We start from the raw sequence: 17,647 nt of genomic DNA, 5'->3' as shown, positions 1-17,647 counted from the left end.
TAACACTTATATTAGACTTTTAAAGTCATTTTGATAGTAGGCTAATATAGACACGTACATCACGTGTTGTCTTCATTATAACACTTATGTAAAACTTTGAAAGTCATTTTGATAGTAGGCTAACATAGACACTTACATCATGTGTTGTCTTCATTATAACACTTATATTTGACTTTTAAAGTCATTTTGATAGTAGGCTAACATAGACACTTACATCACGTGTTGTCTTCATTACAACACTTATATAAGACTTTGAAAGTCATTTTGATAGTAGGCTAATATAGACACTTACATCATGTGTTGTCTTCATTATAACACTTATGTAAGACTTTTAAAGTCATTTTGATAGTAGGCTAACAGACACTTACATCATGTGTTGTCTTCATTATAACACTTATATAAGACTTTGAAAGTCATTTTGATAGTAGGCTAACATAGATACATCATGTGTTGTCTTCATTATAACACTTATATTAGACTTTTAAAGTCATTTTGATAGTAGGCTAATATAGACACTTACATCATGTGTTGTCTTCATTATAACACTTATATTAGACTTTTAAAGTCATTTTGATAGTAAGCTAATATAGACACTTACATCACGTGTTGTCTTCATTATAACACTTATGTAAGACTTTTAAAGTCATTTTGATAGTAGGCTAATATAGACACTCACATCACGTGTTGTCTTCATTATAACACTTATATAAGACTTTGAAAGTCATTTTGATAGTAGGCTAATGTAGCTAGCTTAGTCCAAAGACCAGCTTTGGAGACCACTGACCTCGGATGACTTCTCCCCCCGTGTGGGACTGGCTCTGCAGGAAGGCCAGCAGCACAGAGGGCTGGTACGTACAGTCCACACACGCCTGCACGGCCTGCTGCAGCACGGCGTTGACGGGAGCCGGGCCGAAGTGGTCCGGCAGCTGCTGCACCAGTTTGCGGTCCAGATGCGGGCCGTAGTCGCCGTGTTTGTTGACGTAGACGCAGACTGCATGGACACACAGGCGGGCACAAGTCAGCTCTCCTCCGGCACCTCACAGTCCACCTGAGGCTACCTGTGCAGACCACGCCGGTGCTGTTGCTATGGTGACTGTCCACTGAGACGTGGCTGGAGCTCAGTCTGCTCTCTGGAGGCGGAGCAGCTTTGATGGATGACGACCCCAGTGATGGCACCACCCGGGACTTCCTCTGCACAAAACAAAACAAATCCAGTTAGTTCATTGTCACGCCTATGGTTCATGTTTTGTTTTGGTCATGCTGTGTTTAGTTTTTTGGACATTTAGTTTTGTTTGGGATTTCCTTGTTTGTCTTACCATGCCAACTGATTTAGTTTTCTGTCATGTCTGATCATGAGTTTTGTATGGCCATATTACCCGGAGCATCCCCAATCTCATCTGTTCTCAAAGCTAAGCAGTGTCTGGCCTGGTTAGTACTTGGATGGGAGACTGCCTAGGAATACCAGGTGCTTTTGACCCTTTGGACTCTAAGTTCCTTTATTTTTCACTCCCTGTTTTGTTACCACGACAACCAATCAGTTCACCTGTCTTGTCTCACACCTGTTTTCACTTATCATGTTCATTATTTAAGCCACAGTTACCAAGTAGTCAGTCTGGCAACATCACCTCATTTACGCCCTTGATTATCTGCTTCATGTTGCAATGCTGTCCATTTTGTCCACGTAAGTTTTTGTTATTTATGCCACTGCACAAGTGTTTTTGTTTCATGTTTGCAGTTTATAGCCTTTGTGCTAGTCTTTTGTTTCATAGCCCAGTTTTTTGTACCGCCATTGTGCGCGGTTTTTGTTGGTTCCTGTTTTTAGTTTTAGTGTTAAAATAAAGATGTACCTTCCTTCACGCCGTTTCCACTCCATTCGCTTTGCACCTCGGGAAAAAAACCCAAGACCAAGTACAAGCCTGACAGTTCATCAGTTTTATTAGTCTGTTACAACTCTTTTAATACCATAAACACACACACCACACATATATATATATATATATATATATATATATATATATATATATATATATATATATATATATATATATATATATATACATACATACATACAGTGGTGCAAAAAAGTATTTAGTCAGCCAGCGATTGTGCAAGTTCTCCCACTTAAAATGATGACAGAGGTCTGTAATTTTCATCATAGGTACACTTCAACATTGTAGGAATTTTAAAGAATTTATTTGTAAATTATGGTGGAAAATAAATATTTGGTCAACCATTCAAAGCTCTCACTGATGGAAGGAGGTTTTGGCTCAAAATCAAACCAAAAAGTTCTATTTTGGTTTCATCTGACCACATGACATTCTCCCAATCCTCTGCTGTATCATCCATGTATCCATTTTGGTATAAACTCAACTCCTCGCGTCTGGAGGAAGAAGAACACTGAGTTGCATCCCAAGAACACCATAACTACTGTGAAGCATGGGGGTGGAAACATCATGCTTTGGGGCTGTTTTTCTGCTAAGGGGACAGGACGATTGATCCGTGTTAAGGAAAGAATGAATGGGGCCATGTATCGTGAGATTTTGAGCCAAAACCTCCTTCCATCAGTGAGAGCTTTGAATGCTTGACCAAATACTTATTTTCCACCATCATTTACAAATAAATTCTTTAAAATTCCTACAATTTGAATTCCTGGATTTTTTTTCCATATTCACTCTCTCACAGTTGAAGTGTACCTATGATGAAAATTACAGACCTCTGTCATCATTTTAAGTGGGAGAACTTGCACAATCGCTGGCTGACTAAGTACTTTTCTGCCCCACTGTGTATATATATATATATATATATATACACACACATATATATATGTATGTGTGTGTATATATTCATATGTATGCATATATGCATGTGTGTGGATATATACACACATATATATAGATACATCTCTTATTTCTATCTTTTTTTACTATTTATATTACCATATTGTATATGCACCTTAGGGGATCTGCTCCAATTTCATTGTTCTTTGAACCTGTTCACTGCAATAATGACAATAAAACTCTATTTATTCTATTCTATATATGTAGTATAGTATATATCATCAGTAAGTATGGCATCATCACCAAACTCTCATGAAACATCCACCTCTGACCTAAATATTCCAGTCTCACACTGAAACATTAATGCATGCATTTTGATAGTTTTCATTTTCAAAAACTATAGAATATATAGCCTTTTTTTTACCTTTAGGCAGTGAGTATGTGAGGACTTTGTAGTATGCAGCATGAGTATGTGAGGACTTTGTAGTATGCAGCATGAGTATGTGAGGACTTTCTTTTATGCAGCATGAGTATGTGAGGACTTTGTAGTATGCAGCATGAGTATGTGAGGACTTTGTAGTATGCAGCATGAGTATGTGAGGACTTTGTAGTATGCAGCATGAGTATGTGAGGACTTTCTTTTATGCAGCATGAGTATGTGAGGACTTTGTAGTATGCAGAATGAGTATGTGAGGACTTTGTAGTATGCAGCATGAGTATGTGAGGACTTTGTAGTATGCAGCATGAGTATGTGAGGACTTTGTAGTATGCAGCATGAGTATGTGAGGACTTTGTAGTATGCAGCAAGAGTATGTGAGGACTTTGTAGTATGCAGCATGAGTATGTGAGGACTTTGTAGTATGCAGCATGAGTATGTGAGGACTTTGTAGTATGCAGCATGAGTATGTGAGGACTTTCTTTTATGCAGCATGAGTATGTGAGGACTTTGTAGTATGCAGAATGAGTATGTGAGGACTTTGTAGTATGCAGCATGAGTATGTGAGGACTTTGTAGTATGCAGCATGAGTATGTGAGGACTTTCTTTTATGCAGCATGAGTATGTGAGGACTTTGTAGTATGCAGAATGAGTATGTGAGGACTTTGTAGTATGCAGCATGAGTATGTGAGGACTTTGTAGTATGCAGCATGAGTATGTGAGGACTTTGTAGTATGCAGCATGAGTATGTGAGGACTTTGTAGTATGCAGCATGAGTATGTGAGGACTTTGTAGTATGCAGCATGAGTATGTGAGGACTTTCTTTTATGCAGCATGAGTATGTGAGGACTTTGTAGTATGCAGCATGAGTATGTGAGGACTTTGTAGTATGCAGCATGAGTATGTGAGGACTTTGTAGTATGCAGCATGAGTATGTGAGGACTTTGTAGTATGCAGCATGAGTACGTGAGGACTTTGTAGTATGCAGAATGAGTATGTGAGGACTTTGTAGTATGCAGCATGAGTATGTGAGGACTTTGTAGTATGCAGCATGAGTATGTGAGGACTTTGTAGTATGCAGCATGAGTACGTGAGGACTTTGTAGTATGCAGAATGAGTATGTGAGGACTTTGTAGTATGCAGCATGAGTATGTGAGGACTTTGTAGTATGCAGCATGAGTATGTGAGGACTTTGTAGTATGCAGCATGAGTATGTGAGGACTTTGTAGTATGCAGCATGAGTATGTGAGGACTTTGTTGTATGCAGCATGAGTATGTGAGGACTTTGTAGTATGCAGCATGAGTATGTGAGGACTTTGTAGTATGCAGCATGAGTATGTGAGGACTTTGTAGTATGCAGCATGAGTACGTGAGGACTTTGTAGTATGCAGCATGAGTACGTGAGGACTTTGTAGTATGCAGCATGAGTATGTTTGGAAGCTGTGAGCTGCACTTTGGTCTCCAAAAGAAGTCACCTTGCTCCCAGGCTTGGGCCCTCGCTTCCTATGCGGTCTGTGTGGGGCCAGCTGAGTGGCCCTCACGGGGCTCTCAGACGCTCCGTTCACGCTGGACGCCGCCGCTGCCGCTGCCTCGGCCGCCGCCTTCAACAGAGCGATGGTCTGCGACTTGGGCCGGCGACCTCTGACCCCCTTGCGCACGGGCAGGGGGGGCAGCGGGTTGGGCAGTCTGTAGGAGGTCTGCATGGTGGAGGAGGCCGAGGAGTTGGAGGTGGAGCGACGTGTGGACAGTGATGGCGAGGAGGAGGAGACGGGGGCCAGAAGGGCACCTGGCAGGGTAACTGGGAAACAACAGGGAATCAAACATGGTCAGGGTCTCAACATGTAACATTTAAGACCATCTTAAAAATCATTGAAGACCATTTCACATGGCTTCCTCTATAAACTTGGACACAAAATTATGCATGAGAAGCTGACCTGAAATTATTGGAACACATAATAAAAATAACATAAGAGAATTATGTTTGTTTTTTTAATTTAGCAGCGTTTCTGGGTGTTGTTGATAAATGGCTGTGGCTTTGCATAGCAGAGTTTTAACTTGCACTTACAGATGTAGCGACCAATTGTAGTTACTGACAGTGGTTGTCTGAAGTGTTCCTGAGCCCATGTGGTGATATCCTTTACAAACTGATGTGGCTTTTGGGTGCCTGAGGGATCCGAGGTGCGTAATATCATGGCTTACGTGGAGTGGTTTCTCCACATTCTCTGAACCTTTTGATGATATTACAGAGCGTAGATGATGAAATCCCTAAATTTCTTGCAATAGCAATAAATTATTTGTTGACAAAGTGGTGACCCTCGCCCCAGTGAGCATTTCATGGACGCTGCTTTTATAGCCAATCATGGCACCCACCTGTTCCCAATTAGCCTGTTCACCTGTGCGATGTTCCAAATAGGTCTTGGACGAGCATTCCTCACTCTTTTTTGCCACTTGTGCTAGCTTTTTTAAAAACATATTGCAGCCATCAAATTCCAAATGAGCGAACATTTGCAAAAAATAACAAAAGGTTACCAGTTATAATGCTAAATATCTTGTCTTTGCAGTCTATTTAATTGAATATAAGTTGAAAAGGATTTGCAAATCATTGTATTCTCTTTTTATTTACTATTTACACAACGTGACAACTTCACCGCTTTTGGGGTATACACACATATTTATACACGTATAAATATATATATATATATATATATATATATATATATATATATATATATATATATACACACACACATATTTACACACATATATATATATATACACATATATATACATATATACACATATATACAGTATATATATATACACATATATATATACACACATATATACACATATATTTACACACATATATGTGTGCATGCATATATATATATATACACGCACATATATATATATATATATATATATATATATATATACACATATACACAGTGGGTCAAAAAAGTATTTAGTCAGCCACCAATTGTGCAAGTTCTCCCACTTAAAATGATGACAGAGGTCTGTAATTTTCATCATAGGTACACTTCAACTGTGAGAGACAGAATGTGAAATAAAAATCCAGAAATTCACATTGTAGGAATTTTAAAGAATTTATTTGTAAATTATGGTGGAAAATAAGTATTTGGTCAACCATTCAAAGCTCTCACTTATGGAAGGAGGTTTTGGCTCCAAATCTCACGATACATGGCCCCATTCATTCTTTCCTTAACACGGATCAATCGTCCTGTCCCCTTAGCAGAAAAACAGCCCCAAAGCATGATGTTTCCACCCCCATGCTTCACAGTAGGTATGGTGTTCTTGGGATGCAACTCAGTATTCTTCTTCCTCCAAACACCACAAGTTGAGTTTATAGCAAAATGGATACATGGATGATACAGCAGAGGATTGGGAGAATGTCATGTGGTCAGATGAAACCAAAATAGAACTTTTAGGTATAAACTCAACTCGTCGTGTTTGGAGGAAGAGGAATACTGAGTTGCATCCCAAGAACACCAAACCTACTGTAAAGCATGACGGATATGACGCGGCGGGTGCACGACGGACCTTTTAGGATGTAAGACCTATGCTGGCTATGTAAACAACCGGGCTGAAATAAAGCATGTTCCAGTCCTAAATACCCAGTGTATTACTTATACAATAACACTTCCTGGTGGCAGCGGTGGGATAAAGAGATCACCCACGGACCAGAACAAGAGGGGGAGTTTTGCGAGGATAATTCTGTCGTCGCCCCAGCACGCACTTGAGGAACCAAGCTAACTGATAGCAGCGGTCCGATAGCAGTTTTCTAAACTGGACTTTCAATTGAAGCAGGAGGTAGTAAAGGAAGATCTCTATCAAGATAGAGAGACATTTAAAACAGAAGAAAGATAAGGAAGACTTTTATAAACAAGTTATCGATGCTTTTGATCAGAAGGAGCTGGCATGGATTTCATTTATAAGTAAAGGTAAGACCATAATAACGTTTTTTTTAATTAAATGTGCTTTTTATGATGGTATCCTTGCATCACACTCACATTTTTACTGCATGCCTTTGGTAAGTGCCGGAGTGAGAAGAAGTTTTAAAATAAGTAGCGCATGCTTACTTTTACCGCATGCCTTTGGTAAGCGCAGGAGTGAGAAGAAGTTTTAAATTAATTAGCGCCCCGGCGGCAATTCAAGGAAATACGGTATGTTGCTATTTACAGATAAACACCGACATTTATTATTATGTATATATTTTTATTTACATATAAACACTGACATTTATTATGTTTATTTTGTTATTTAAAGATAAATACTGACATTCATCATGTATATATTGTTATTTTCAGATAAACACTGACATTTATTATGTATATATTATTTACAGACAAACACTGACATTCATCATGTATATATTGTTATTTACAGATAAACACTGAGATTTATTATGTATATATTATTTACAGATAAACACTGACATTCATCATGTATATATTGTTATTTACAGATAAACACTGAGATTTATTATTGTGTATATATTTTTATTTACATATAAACACTGACATTCATCATGTATATATTGTTATTTACAGATGAAATGGACCAGAATGAATCACCTGACCCTCATGAATTCATTATTTACTGAGCGGACAACTTTCTGACATTACGGACAAAAGCCTGACATTTTATGAACAATTGGGTACACTTTATTTTATAATCCATTTTGTTTTGTATATTATTTCTGTGTATTTGATTCACTTACTTTTCAGTAAAATAAGTGTGACCTAATAGTGTGTGTTTGTGTTATCTGTGTATAAATATAGTAAATAACCCCTCCATATGTCATCAACCTGATTATAAATAAATTACCTGGATTGTGAAATGTGCTGCAAACACCAACCGCACACTTCTACAGGAACCTAAAGTTTTAGGAACTAGGGTTTCCAGGGAACTAGGACTGGAACTTTTGGTGGAAAAAGTTTACATTTTCACACTTTGCACTATTTTCTTACACTTTATGAAGCATTTCTTACATATTCCTCCATTTTGAGAGCTTATTGTTAAATCTTCAATGTGATTTGACTATTTTGTCGACATTGTTTGGGTGTTTTCCACGCTTGTGTTGACATTTCCTTCCTGCCTTGTTAGCTGAGGGATTATAATCACAAGAAGTTACACTTATATTTAATATATTTTTCCCCTTACTTTCATAAAAAATATCATTTTTGAAACTGACCGATATAAAATACTTATTAATAGCAGTTTTCCACACATGTAACATGGCAGAGGCTCAGTAAGATTGTGGCTGCACATAATAGACATATGGATTTGATCACCACTATATCACCTCCGACCTGCGGAAGACAGCCTGAGGAAACGTGTGTGCGCGTGTGTGTGTGTATCTGTGTGTGTGTGTGTTGTGTGTGAGAATGAGGTCACCGAGTGTGTGTGTCTGCTGTCTGGAAGGTGGGGGAGGGGGCCCAAAGAGTTGCTCCTCATCTAATTACACAATCCCCCACCCCACAAAGTGAGCACACACACACACACGTGTGGTCAGATTGAGATGTGTGTCAGTCCTGACACGTTCACACAAAACAGGCCAGACAATGGAAGTTGGCAAAGTGCTTCCTGACGCTCACACACTAAACACATGCTGTGTTCAGTGTTCAGTGTTCAGCCAATACAAACATCTCCAAGTAGCGTCCTGTCAAAGTGAGATCACTCCTCCACACACTCACAAAGTTGCATTCAGTTGAACGCCTTTGTTGCACTGAGCAAAAAAACATACAAGAAGAAGAAGAAGCCGGCACCACTTCCTGAACAGGAAGTAGATCATTGACTCTTTTTACCTCAACCCATACATACAGTATTAAAAACATGTCACCCATATATGCTTCATTAAAACATGTAACTCATACATGCTTCATTAAAAACATGTTACCCATACATGCTTCATTAAAATCATGTAACCCATACATGCATATTTAAAAACATGCAACCCATACACGCATCATAAAAAACATGTAACCCATACATATGTTATTAAAACATTTTAACACATATGTGCATCATTAAAACATGTAACCCATACATACGTTATTACAAACATGTAACCAATTCTTGCTTCATTAAAACATGTAACCCATACATGCTTCATTAAAAACATGCAACCCATACACGCATCATTAAAACATGTAACCCATACATGATTCATTAAAAACATGCAACCCATACACGCATCATAAAAAACGTAACCCATACATGCTTCATTAAAAACATGTAACCCATACATGCTTCATTAAAAACATGTAACCCATACATGCATATTTAAAAACATGCAACCCATACACGCATCATAAAAAACATGTAACCCATACATACGTTATTAAAAACATGTAACCCATATGTTCATCATTAAAACATGTAACCCATACATACGTTATTAAAAATATGTAACGCATACATGCTTCATTAAAAACATGTAACCCATACACGCATAATAAAAAACGTAACCCATACACGCATCATCAAAAGCATGTAACCCATACATACGTTATTAAAAACATGTAACCCATATGTGCATCATTAAAACATGTAACCCATACATACATTATTAAAAACATGTAACCCATACATGCTTCATTAAAAACATGTAACCCATACACGCATAATAAAAAACGTAACCCATACATGTATCATTAAAACATGCAACCCATACATGCTTCATTAAAAACATGCATCCCATACACGCATCATAAAAAACGTAACCCATACATGCATAATTAAAACATGTAACCCATACATGCTTCATTAAAAACATGTAATCCATACACGCATCATAAAAAACATGTAACCCATACATGCTTCATTAAAAACATGTAACCCATACGTGCATCATTAAAACATGTAACCCATACGTGCATCATTAAAAACTTGTAACCCATATATGCATATTTAAAAACGTGCAACCCATACACGCATCATAAAAAACATGTAACCCATCCATCCATCCATTTCCTACCGCTTATTCCCTTTTGGGGTCGCGGGGGGCGCCTATCTCAGCTACAATCGGGCGGAAGGCGGTGTACACCCTGGACAAGTCGCAACCTCATCGCAGACATGTAACCCATACATATGTTATTAAAAACATGTAACCCATACGTGCATCATTAAAACATGTAACCTATACATGCTTCATTCAAAACCTGTAACCCATATATGGGTCATTAAAAACATGTAACCCATAAATGCAGCATTAAAAAGTTGTAACCCATACATGCATATTCAAAAACTTATAACCCATATGCACATCATTAAAAACATGATACCCATTCATACATTATTAAAGACATTTAAACCAAATGTGCATCATTAAAAACATGTAACCCATACATACATTATTAAAAACATGTAACCCATACATACGTTATTAGAAAAATATAACCCATACATACGTTGTTAAAGACATGTAACCCATACGTGAATCATTAAAACATGTAACCCATACATGCTTCATTGAAAACATGTAAACCATACATGGGTCATAAAAACAAGTAACCCATACATGCATCACTAAAAACAAGTATCCCATACATGGGTCATTAAAAACAAGTAACCCATGCATGTAACAATAAAACATGTAACCCGTACATGGGTCATTAAAAACATGTAACCCATACATGCTTCATTAAAAACATTTAACCCATACATGCTTCATTCAAAACATGTAACCCATACGTGCAGCAATAAAACATGTAACCCATACATGGGTCATAAAAACAGGCAACCCATACACGCATCATTTAAAAAAGTAACTCATACATGGGTCAATAAAAACAAGTAACCCATACATGCAACAATAAAACATGTAACCCTTACATGGGTTGTTAAATACATGTAACCCATACGTGCAGCAATAAAACATGTAACCCATACATGGGTCATAAAAACAGGCAACCCATACACGCATCATTAAAAAAAGTAACTCATACATGGGTCATTAAAAACAAGTAACCCATACATGGGTCATTAAAAACAAGTAACCCATACATTCAACAATAAAACATGTAACCCGTACATGGGTCGGTTAAAGACATGTAACCCATACGTGCAACAATAAGACATGTAACCCATAGATGGGTCATCAAAAACAGGTAGCCCATACATGGGTCATAAAAACAGGCAACCCATACACGCATCATTAAAAAAAGTAACCCATACATGGGTCATAAGAACAGGCAACCCATACACGCATCTTTAAAAAAAGTAAGTCATACATGGGTCATTAAAAACAAGTAACCCGTACATGGGTCAATAAAAACAAGTAACCCATACATGCAACAATAAGACATGTAACCCATACATGCAACAATAAGACATGTAACCCATACATGCAACAATAAGACAAGTAACCCATACATGCAACAATAAAACATGTAAGCCGTACATGGGTCATTAAAGACATGTAACCCATACATGCAACAATAAGACAAGTAACCCATATATGCAACAATAAAACATGTAAGCCGTACATGGGTCATTAAAGACATGTAACCCATACATGCAACAATAAGACATGTAACCCATACATGGGTCATCACAAAGATGGTCAGAAAGAAAGCATGTTTCGACTCACCAGGAAATGCAAAGTGTGCTGATATTCTACGTCAGACCAGCACTTCCTGCTCCTTTCTTCCAAACAAACATTTCCTGTAAACTTTGTTGTGAGTCTGGCCTCCTTCGCTGCTAGGTCCTCGCTGGCATGGCTGCTCGGTTTTTAGGGAGCACAACAAAGCTTCTGCTGAAGCCAGGCCAGGCCAATGAGAGATGGGGGGGGAGTGGGTGTGGTGAACAGGGGCCCGGGGGACGAGGGGGTGGGGTCCTTTATTCCTCTTATCTGTGGGCCAGATCCACAGTCTGCATCGGTCACCTGCCTAATGTCTGGGGGAGGGGGACACTCCCCCCCCCACACACACACACAGAGAGGGAGACAGAGAGAGAGAGAGAGAGAGAGAGAGAGAGAGAGAGAGAGAGCTGTCCGGGTCCCCCCGGCTGTAACCCGAGCCTGTGTAGACATTCCCAGCTGAAAGATGTCCCAGGGTCTTCATCACAAACACCTCCATTGCTGACTCATCAACAAAGAGCATCGTCCGTCTCATGCAAGTTCCCCGCACATTGCAAGTGGAACTGCACCTTCTTGCCAACATCATTCCAAATCCTCGTGCAAGACAAGAACACGTGTTGTTGTATGCATTTTAAGTCGTAAAATACAGCAAGTAAGAGCCAAAAAGTGCCAACAATACTCCAAAGTACATGTGGTGACCTGAATATTAACAAGTATTAGCTGCATTGTTATTATAAGCACTGACGCAGAGGAAGGGCTAATACCGTAGCATGGTGATGTGTTGGTACATTACAAAAGTTCCTCAGTGTTCACTCTTACAATAAAAATGTTGCTACAGTTAGTTATTATACAGCTTATACAAAGTATTGACGCTTTTTGAATGCACTTTTTAAAACGATTCGGAGGTACGAGTGATTGCTAAATGTTAGAATAATTATGTGTAAATTATCACACGACTCTTATGCTTAAAGGCCGTTGCTATAGTTATTATCAATTGTGCTGAAGTTGTACTTTTCTATCTGTGCAAAGGGACAACTTGCAATCTAAGACTGCGAGTCGTCTTGTATCAGTGTTTGTGACTGTCAAGGGCGAACACCGAGTGCCATGACGCAGACAAAGCAGAGACAGGGCGATATCACGAGTGTCAGCACATTTCCATTTCATGAATAATCACATGTAGTGTCTAACTGGGGCTGCTAAAATTACCTCCTTCCTTCAGAAGCAGCCTCAGTGATGTAACCAGGGACCTCCCAAATAAATAGAGGAGCGCATGGGACTGTACCTTAAAGCGTAGGTTAGAACTGTAACTAAGTGTGCAGCCCAATACCTCTCTCCTCATTGAGCCAAATTTAACCCTGTGTCTGTCTAATTCCTTCTTTTTGTCTTGTTTAATAGACCATTTGGTGTTTGAACCTGACACTAACATTAGCTGCGTTGTGAGCCACCGAGAAAAAGCAGATTTTTATATGTTAGAATGAAAAAAAAAAAGTGTCTTCTTGTCTCTCATAATGATTGTGAAGGACAGGCTGAATTCCAAAATAATTGACTTTAATGATTGAACTTAAGTTACCGTATTTCCTTGAATTGCCGCTGGGTATATAGTATGCGCCTGCCCAGAATTATTGCCGGGTCAAACTCGTTTTGCAAAATAATTAGCGCATTCTTAGCATTATCGCCGGCTCAGGATTAACGCCGGGTCAAACTCGTTTCGCAAAATATTATTTTTATTAGCGCATGTCTACAATTTCCGCCGGGTCAAACTCGTTTGGCAAAATAATTAGCATATGCCTAGAATTTCCGCCGGGTCAAACTCGTCACGTCACGAGTGACACTTCACATGTCATCATTTTCAAAATGGAGGAGGCTGATTTCAATCATTTGTTAAGAGCTATTCAATAGGATTTAAGGTCCAAGCTATTGAATATGCTAAAAATAACAGTAAGCAGCTATGTTTTATTAATATACCGTAGCTGCGTGTGTCAAATATGAGTCATTAAATGACTCCCGCCTCCTGGTGGTAGAGGATGCTATTGATCCTTCTTGCGACTACTCGGCTGCAGAAGAAGTGACAACAAGCAGCAAGAGTGAGCAGCGATCGTCTTATTTTTTCCTCTCGCTTGCACTTTTAACATGGAGGATTACATTTCTAAAATAAAACTGTTTTCTAAACTGGACTTTCAATCGAAGCAGGAGGTAATAAAGGAAGATCTCCATTGAGACAGAGAGACTTTTAAAACTGAAGAAAGATAAGGAAGACTTCTATGAACAAGTTATCGATGCTTTTGATCAGAAGGAGCTGCCTCCTGTCCAAAGGCAAAACCCAGTAACTCAATTTTGGTCAAAACTGAGCTGATAATAATTTTGGAGTTCCTAGGTGATATGCTTTACATTAGTGTATGCGATATTGTAATTTGTTCTGTAAGTAAGCTGTTACGCGCATGGCAGGACCTAGCAACTACCACATAACCGCGTAGATACAACAGAAAAACCTAGTATCTCAAGGGACCAATCAGAGTTTCTTATTGTCTTTAATGAGACATTTGCACGAATGGGGGCCGACGGTCAGCCTGATTATGTGATATTATGGCACGAGGGGATATTTGGAAGATATGCCCAGGACGTTGCAAGCACCTTCATTAAATGTATTGTTCTTGATTCTTCCCCTTGCATACTCTTTTGGGCAGATAACTGTGGAGGGCAAAATAAAAACTGGACGCTGTGGACGGCTCTTGCCCAATGTGCAAACGCATAATGGGGCCCACCCGAGATTGTGATAAAATATCTGGAGAAAGGGCACACGTTCATGAGAGCAGATTCAAACCATGGCTCAATCGGCAAGAAAATGAAAGCTCAAGAAAACATCGATACGTTTGATGACTTTGTAGATCTTTGTAAGACAGCATCAAGATAGATTGGTTTTCCTTTGTTTTCTCAAAATCAGCTAGAAGTGAGTTACTAGGTTTTGCCTTTGGACGGGAGAGCTGCGCATGGACTTCATTTATAAGTAAAGGTAAGACCATAAGGTTTTTTTTACTATATGTGCTTTTCATGATGGTATCCTTACATCACACTCAAATTTTTTAGCGCAGGCCTGAATTTACCGCATGCCTTTGGTAAACGCTGGAGTGAGAAGAGGTTTTAAATTAATTAGCGCCCCGGCGGCAATTCAAGGAAATACGGTAAGTGTGCAGCCCAATACCTCTCTCCTCATTGAGTCAAATTTAACACCGTCTCTGCCCAATTCCTTCTTCTTGTCTTGTTTAATAGATAGTTTGGTGTTTGAACCTGACACTAACATTAGCTGCATTGTGAGCCACCAAGAAACAGCAAATTTTTATACGTTAGAATGAAAAAAATATCTATTTTTTGTCTTCTTGTCTCTCATAATGATTGTAAAGGATAGGCTGAATTCCAAAATAATTTACTTTAATGATTGAACTTAAGTTTAATTCAAAATGTGAACAGAATAAAATTGTGTAAAATTGAACCATTGCATCACTGTATGAATATTATTTATGTAAAGTTGTAATACTAATAATAATCGGTTCCTGCTCATGAATAATTTAGCAGGTGCTCCTCTGCAGTCTGACCCAATTTAAAAGCAAAGAGGACGACACAAAAAGGTTTGTTGTTGCAACTCTTGTCAAACACACTTCTTACTCGAGCAGTTTGTAAGAATAAAAATGAGGCTTGAGTAGACTCAGAGCAGTCAGACCGGCCTGCACGTGAATGTGATGATTGCACACGTCTGCATGCTAACATTACATGCTAACACTCCTCTGCCAATAAACGCATCAGCGGGTCACACACTTCAAATATTCTATATTGCATAAACTCTTACATTCACCAACGTCAATGACAACAAAAGTGCAATAACTCTGATTTGATTTCCCACACGATACCAAGGAAATTCAGCCTGGTACCGGCCATGCTCTTTTGTGCAAATATACAGTGTCTGCTAAAATGTCAACAGTTGTGTATTTTCAAATAATAGCCTATCAAACTGAAAAAACAACAGTAAAAATGTAACAAAAAAGAGGCAAAAATCGTATTATAATGAGAAAAAGCTGACATTTTAAACCAATAACAATATATTTAGTCACCTATAACAGAGTGTTTTCTTTAAATACATTTAATATTGTTTTAGCAGTTTTTGTTCATAAAAACATAACAAAATGGCCCACACGTACTTGACTTTTGAACCTTGGTGGAAAAAGTTGACGCCACTGATCTAAAATATTAGAAGCTTTCAAAATAATAATAAAAACTACATAAAATGTGAACAAAGTTTAGTTGTTTAATGAATCAAAAAGCAAAATAATATCAAGTTGTGAATAAATTAGGGACATGACAACAACCACAGTAAACACTGTCTAACTAAATATTAATATTTTCTTAAAGGCAGAATTAATAAATATATTATTCTATTCTTGTATGGGGGAAAAACAACATTAAAAGTTTAAGAAAAAAGTGCCAAATATCATAATGTAATGAGAAAAATCTGATATTTTTTAACTAAAACCAATATATTTAGTCATTTATAACACAGTGTTTTCTTTAAATACACTTAATACTGTTTTAGCAGGGTTTTTTTTAAATTAAAAACATCAAAATGGCCCACACGGATTTCTCTTTTCATTAATCAGCCTTGGTGGAAAATATTGACGCCCCTGATCTAAAATATTAGAAGCTTTCAAAAAATAAAAAAAAGGTCTTAAAATGTGAACAAAGTTTCGTAACTTAATGAATCAAAAAGCAAAATAATATCAACTTTTGAATAAATTACGAACATTACAACAACCATAGTAGACACTGTCTATGATTAAATTTATAAATATATTATTATTCTATTCTTATATGGGATAATAACAACAGTAAAAATGTAAGAAAAAGGCAGAAAAAAAAAGGCTGAAATGTTCTGAGACCAATAAATAATATTAATACATTTATAACACCAAGCTGACACAATATCTGTTTTTAGTAGTTTTTAAATAAAAAAATATCAATATGCGTACTTAAAAGTCAAAGTACAGTGATATTTTTTGGGTGAAAAAGTTTGGAGACCACTTTAGCAAAAGTACGGATGTTTGGATTAGAAATGGCTCTGAGAGCATCCAGGTCTGGTATCGGCGGTGTAGACATTTGAGTATCGACCTGACTACTGTACACGTGAAGTGGTGTAGCCCCCCCCCTCTGGCTGAACAGTCTGTGGAATGCTCTCCCTGACCACCTGAGGGCACTGCAGACTGTGGATGCTTTTAAAAAAGGCTTAAAAGCCCTTCTTTTTGTTTAAAAAAAAACAACTTTTTTTTAGATTTATGCATGCTAGTTCTAGCTATTAAGCTGTTCTAGTTTTTATTTTATAATCTTTTTTTTTTTAATAAGCTGTAGCACTTTGAGCTTGTTTGCTCAATGTAAATTGTTTTTTCCCATCCATCCATCCATCCATCCATTTTCTACCGCTTATTCCCTTTCGGGGTTGCGGGGGGCGCTGGCGCCTATCTCAGCTACAATCGGGCGGAAGGCAGGGTACACCCTGGACAAGTCGCCACCTCATCGCAGGGCCAACACAGATAGACAGACAACATTCACACTCACATTCACACACTAGGGACCATTTAGTGTTGCCAATTAACCTATCCCCAGGTGCATGTCTTTGGAGGTGGGAGGGGCCTATCCCCAGGTGCATGTCTTTGGGAGTGGGAGGAAGCCGGAGTACCCGGAGGGAACCCACGCATTCACGGGGAGAACATGCAAACTCCACACAGAAAGATCCCGAGCCTGGATTTGAACCCAGGACTGCAGGAACTTCGTATTGTGAGGCAGACGCAC

The 17,647-nt window shown here is 38.3% G+C and overlaps 1 protein-coding gene across 2 annotated transcripts in view; it reads right to left on the bottom strand.

The window, feature by feature from the left end:
* scml2 (Scm polycomb group protein like 2) overlaps positions 1 to 17,647 on the bottom strand; it is a 71,802-nt gene that overhangs the window by 24,098 nt on the left and 30,057 nt on the right. For both annotated transcript variants that reach the window (XM_061886934.1, XM_061886935.1), the window contains exons 8-10: positions 4,689 to 5,011; positions 1,059 to 1,191; positions 785 to 991 (exon numbers count right to left, since the gene is read on the bottom strand). In XM_061886934.1, the coding sequence (XP_061742918.1) occupies positions 785 to 991; positions 1,059 to 1,191; positions 4,689 to 5,011 (663 nt within the window). The remainder of the gene's footprint in view (positions 1 to 784; positions 992 to 1,058; positions 1,192 to 4,688; positions 5,012 to 17,647) is intronic.

This window comes from Nerophis ophidion, linkage group LG25 (genome assembly GCF_033978795.1).
Source record: "Nerophis ophidion isolate RoL-2023_Sa linkage group LG25, RoL_Noph_v1.0, whole genome shotgun sequence".
Taxonomy (NCBI): Eukaryota; Metazoa; Chordata; class Actinopteri; order Syngnathiformes; family Syngnathidae; genus Nerophis; species Nerophis ophidion.
This window is presented reverse-complemented; position numbering and strand designations above follow the sequence as displayed.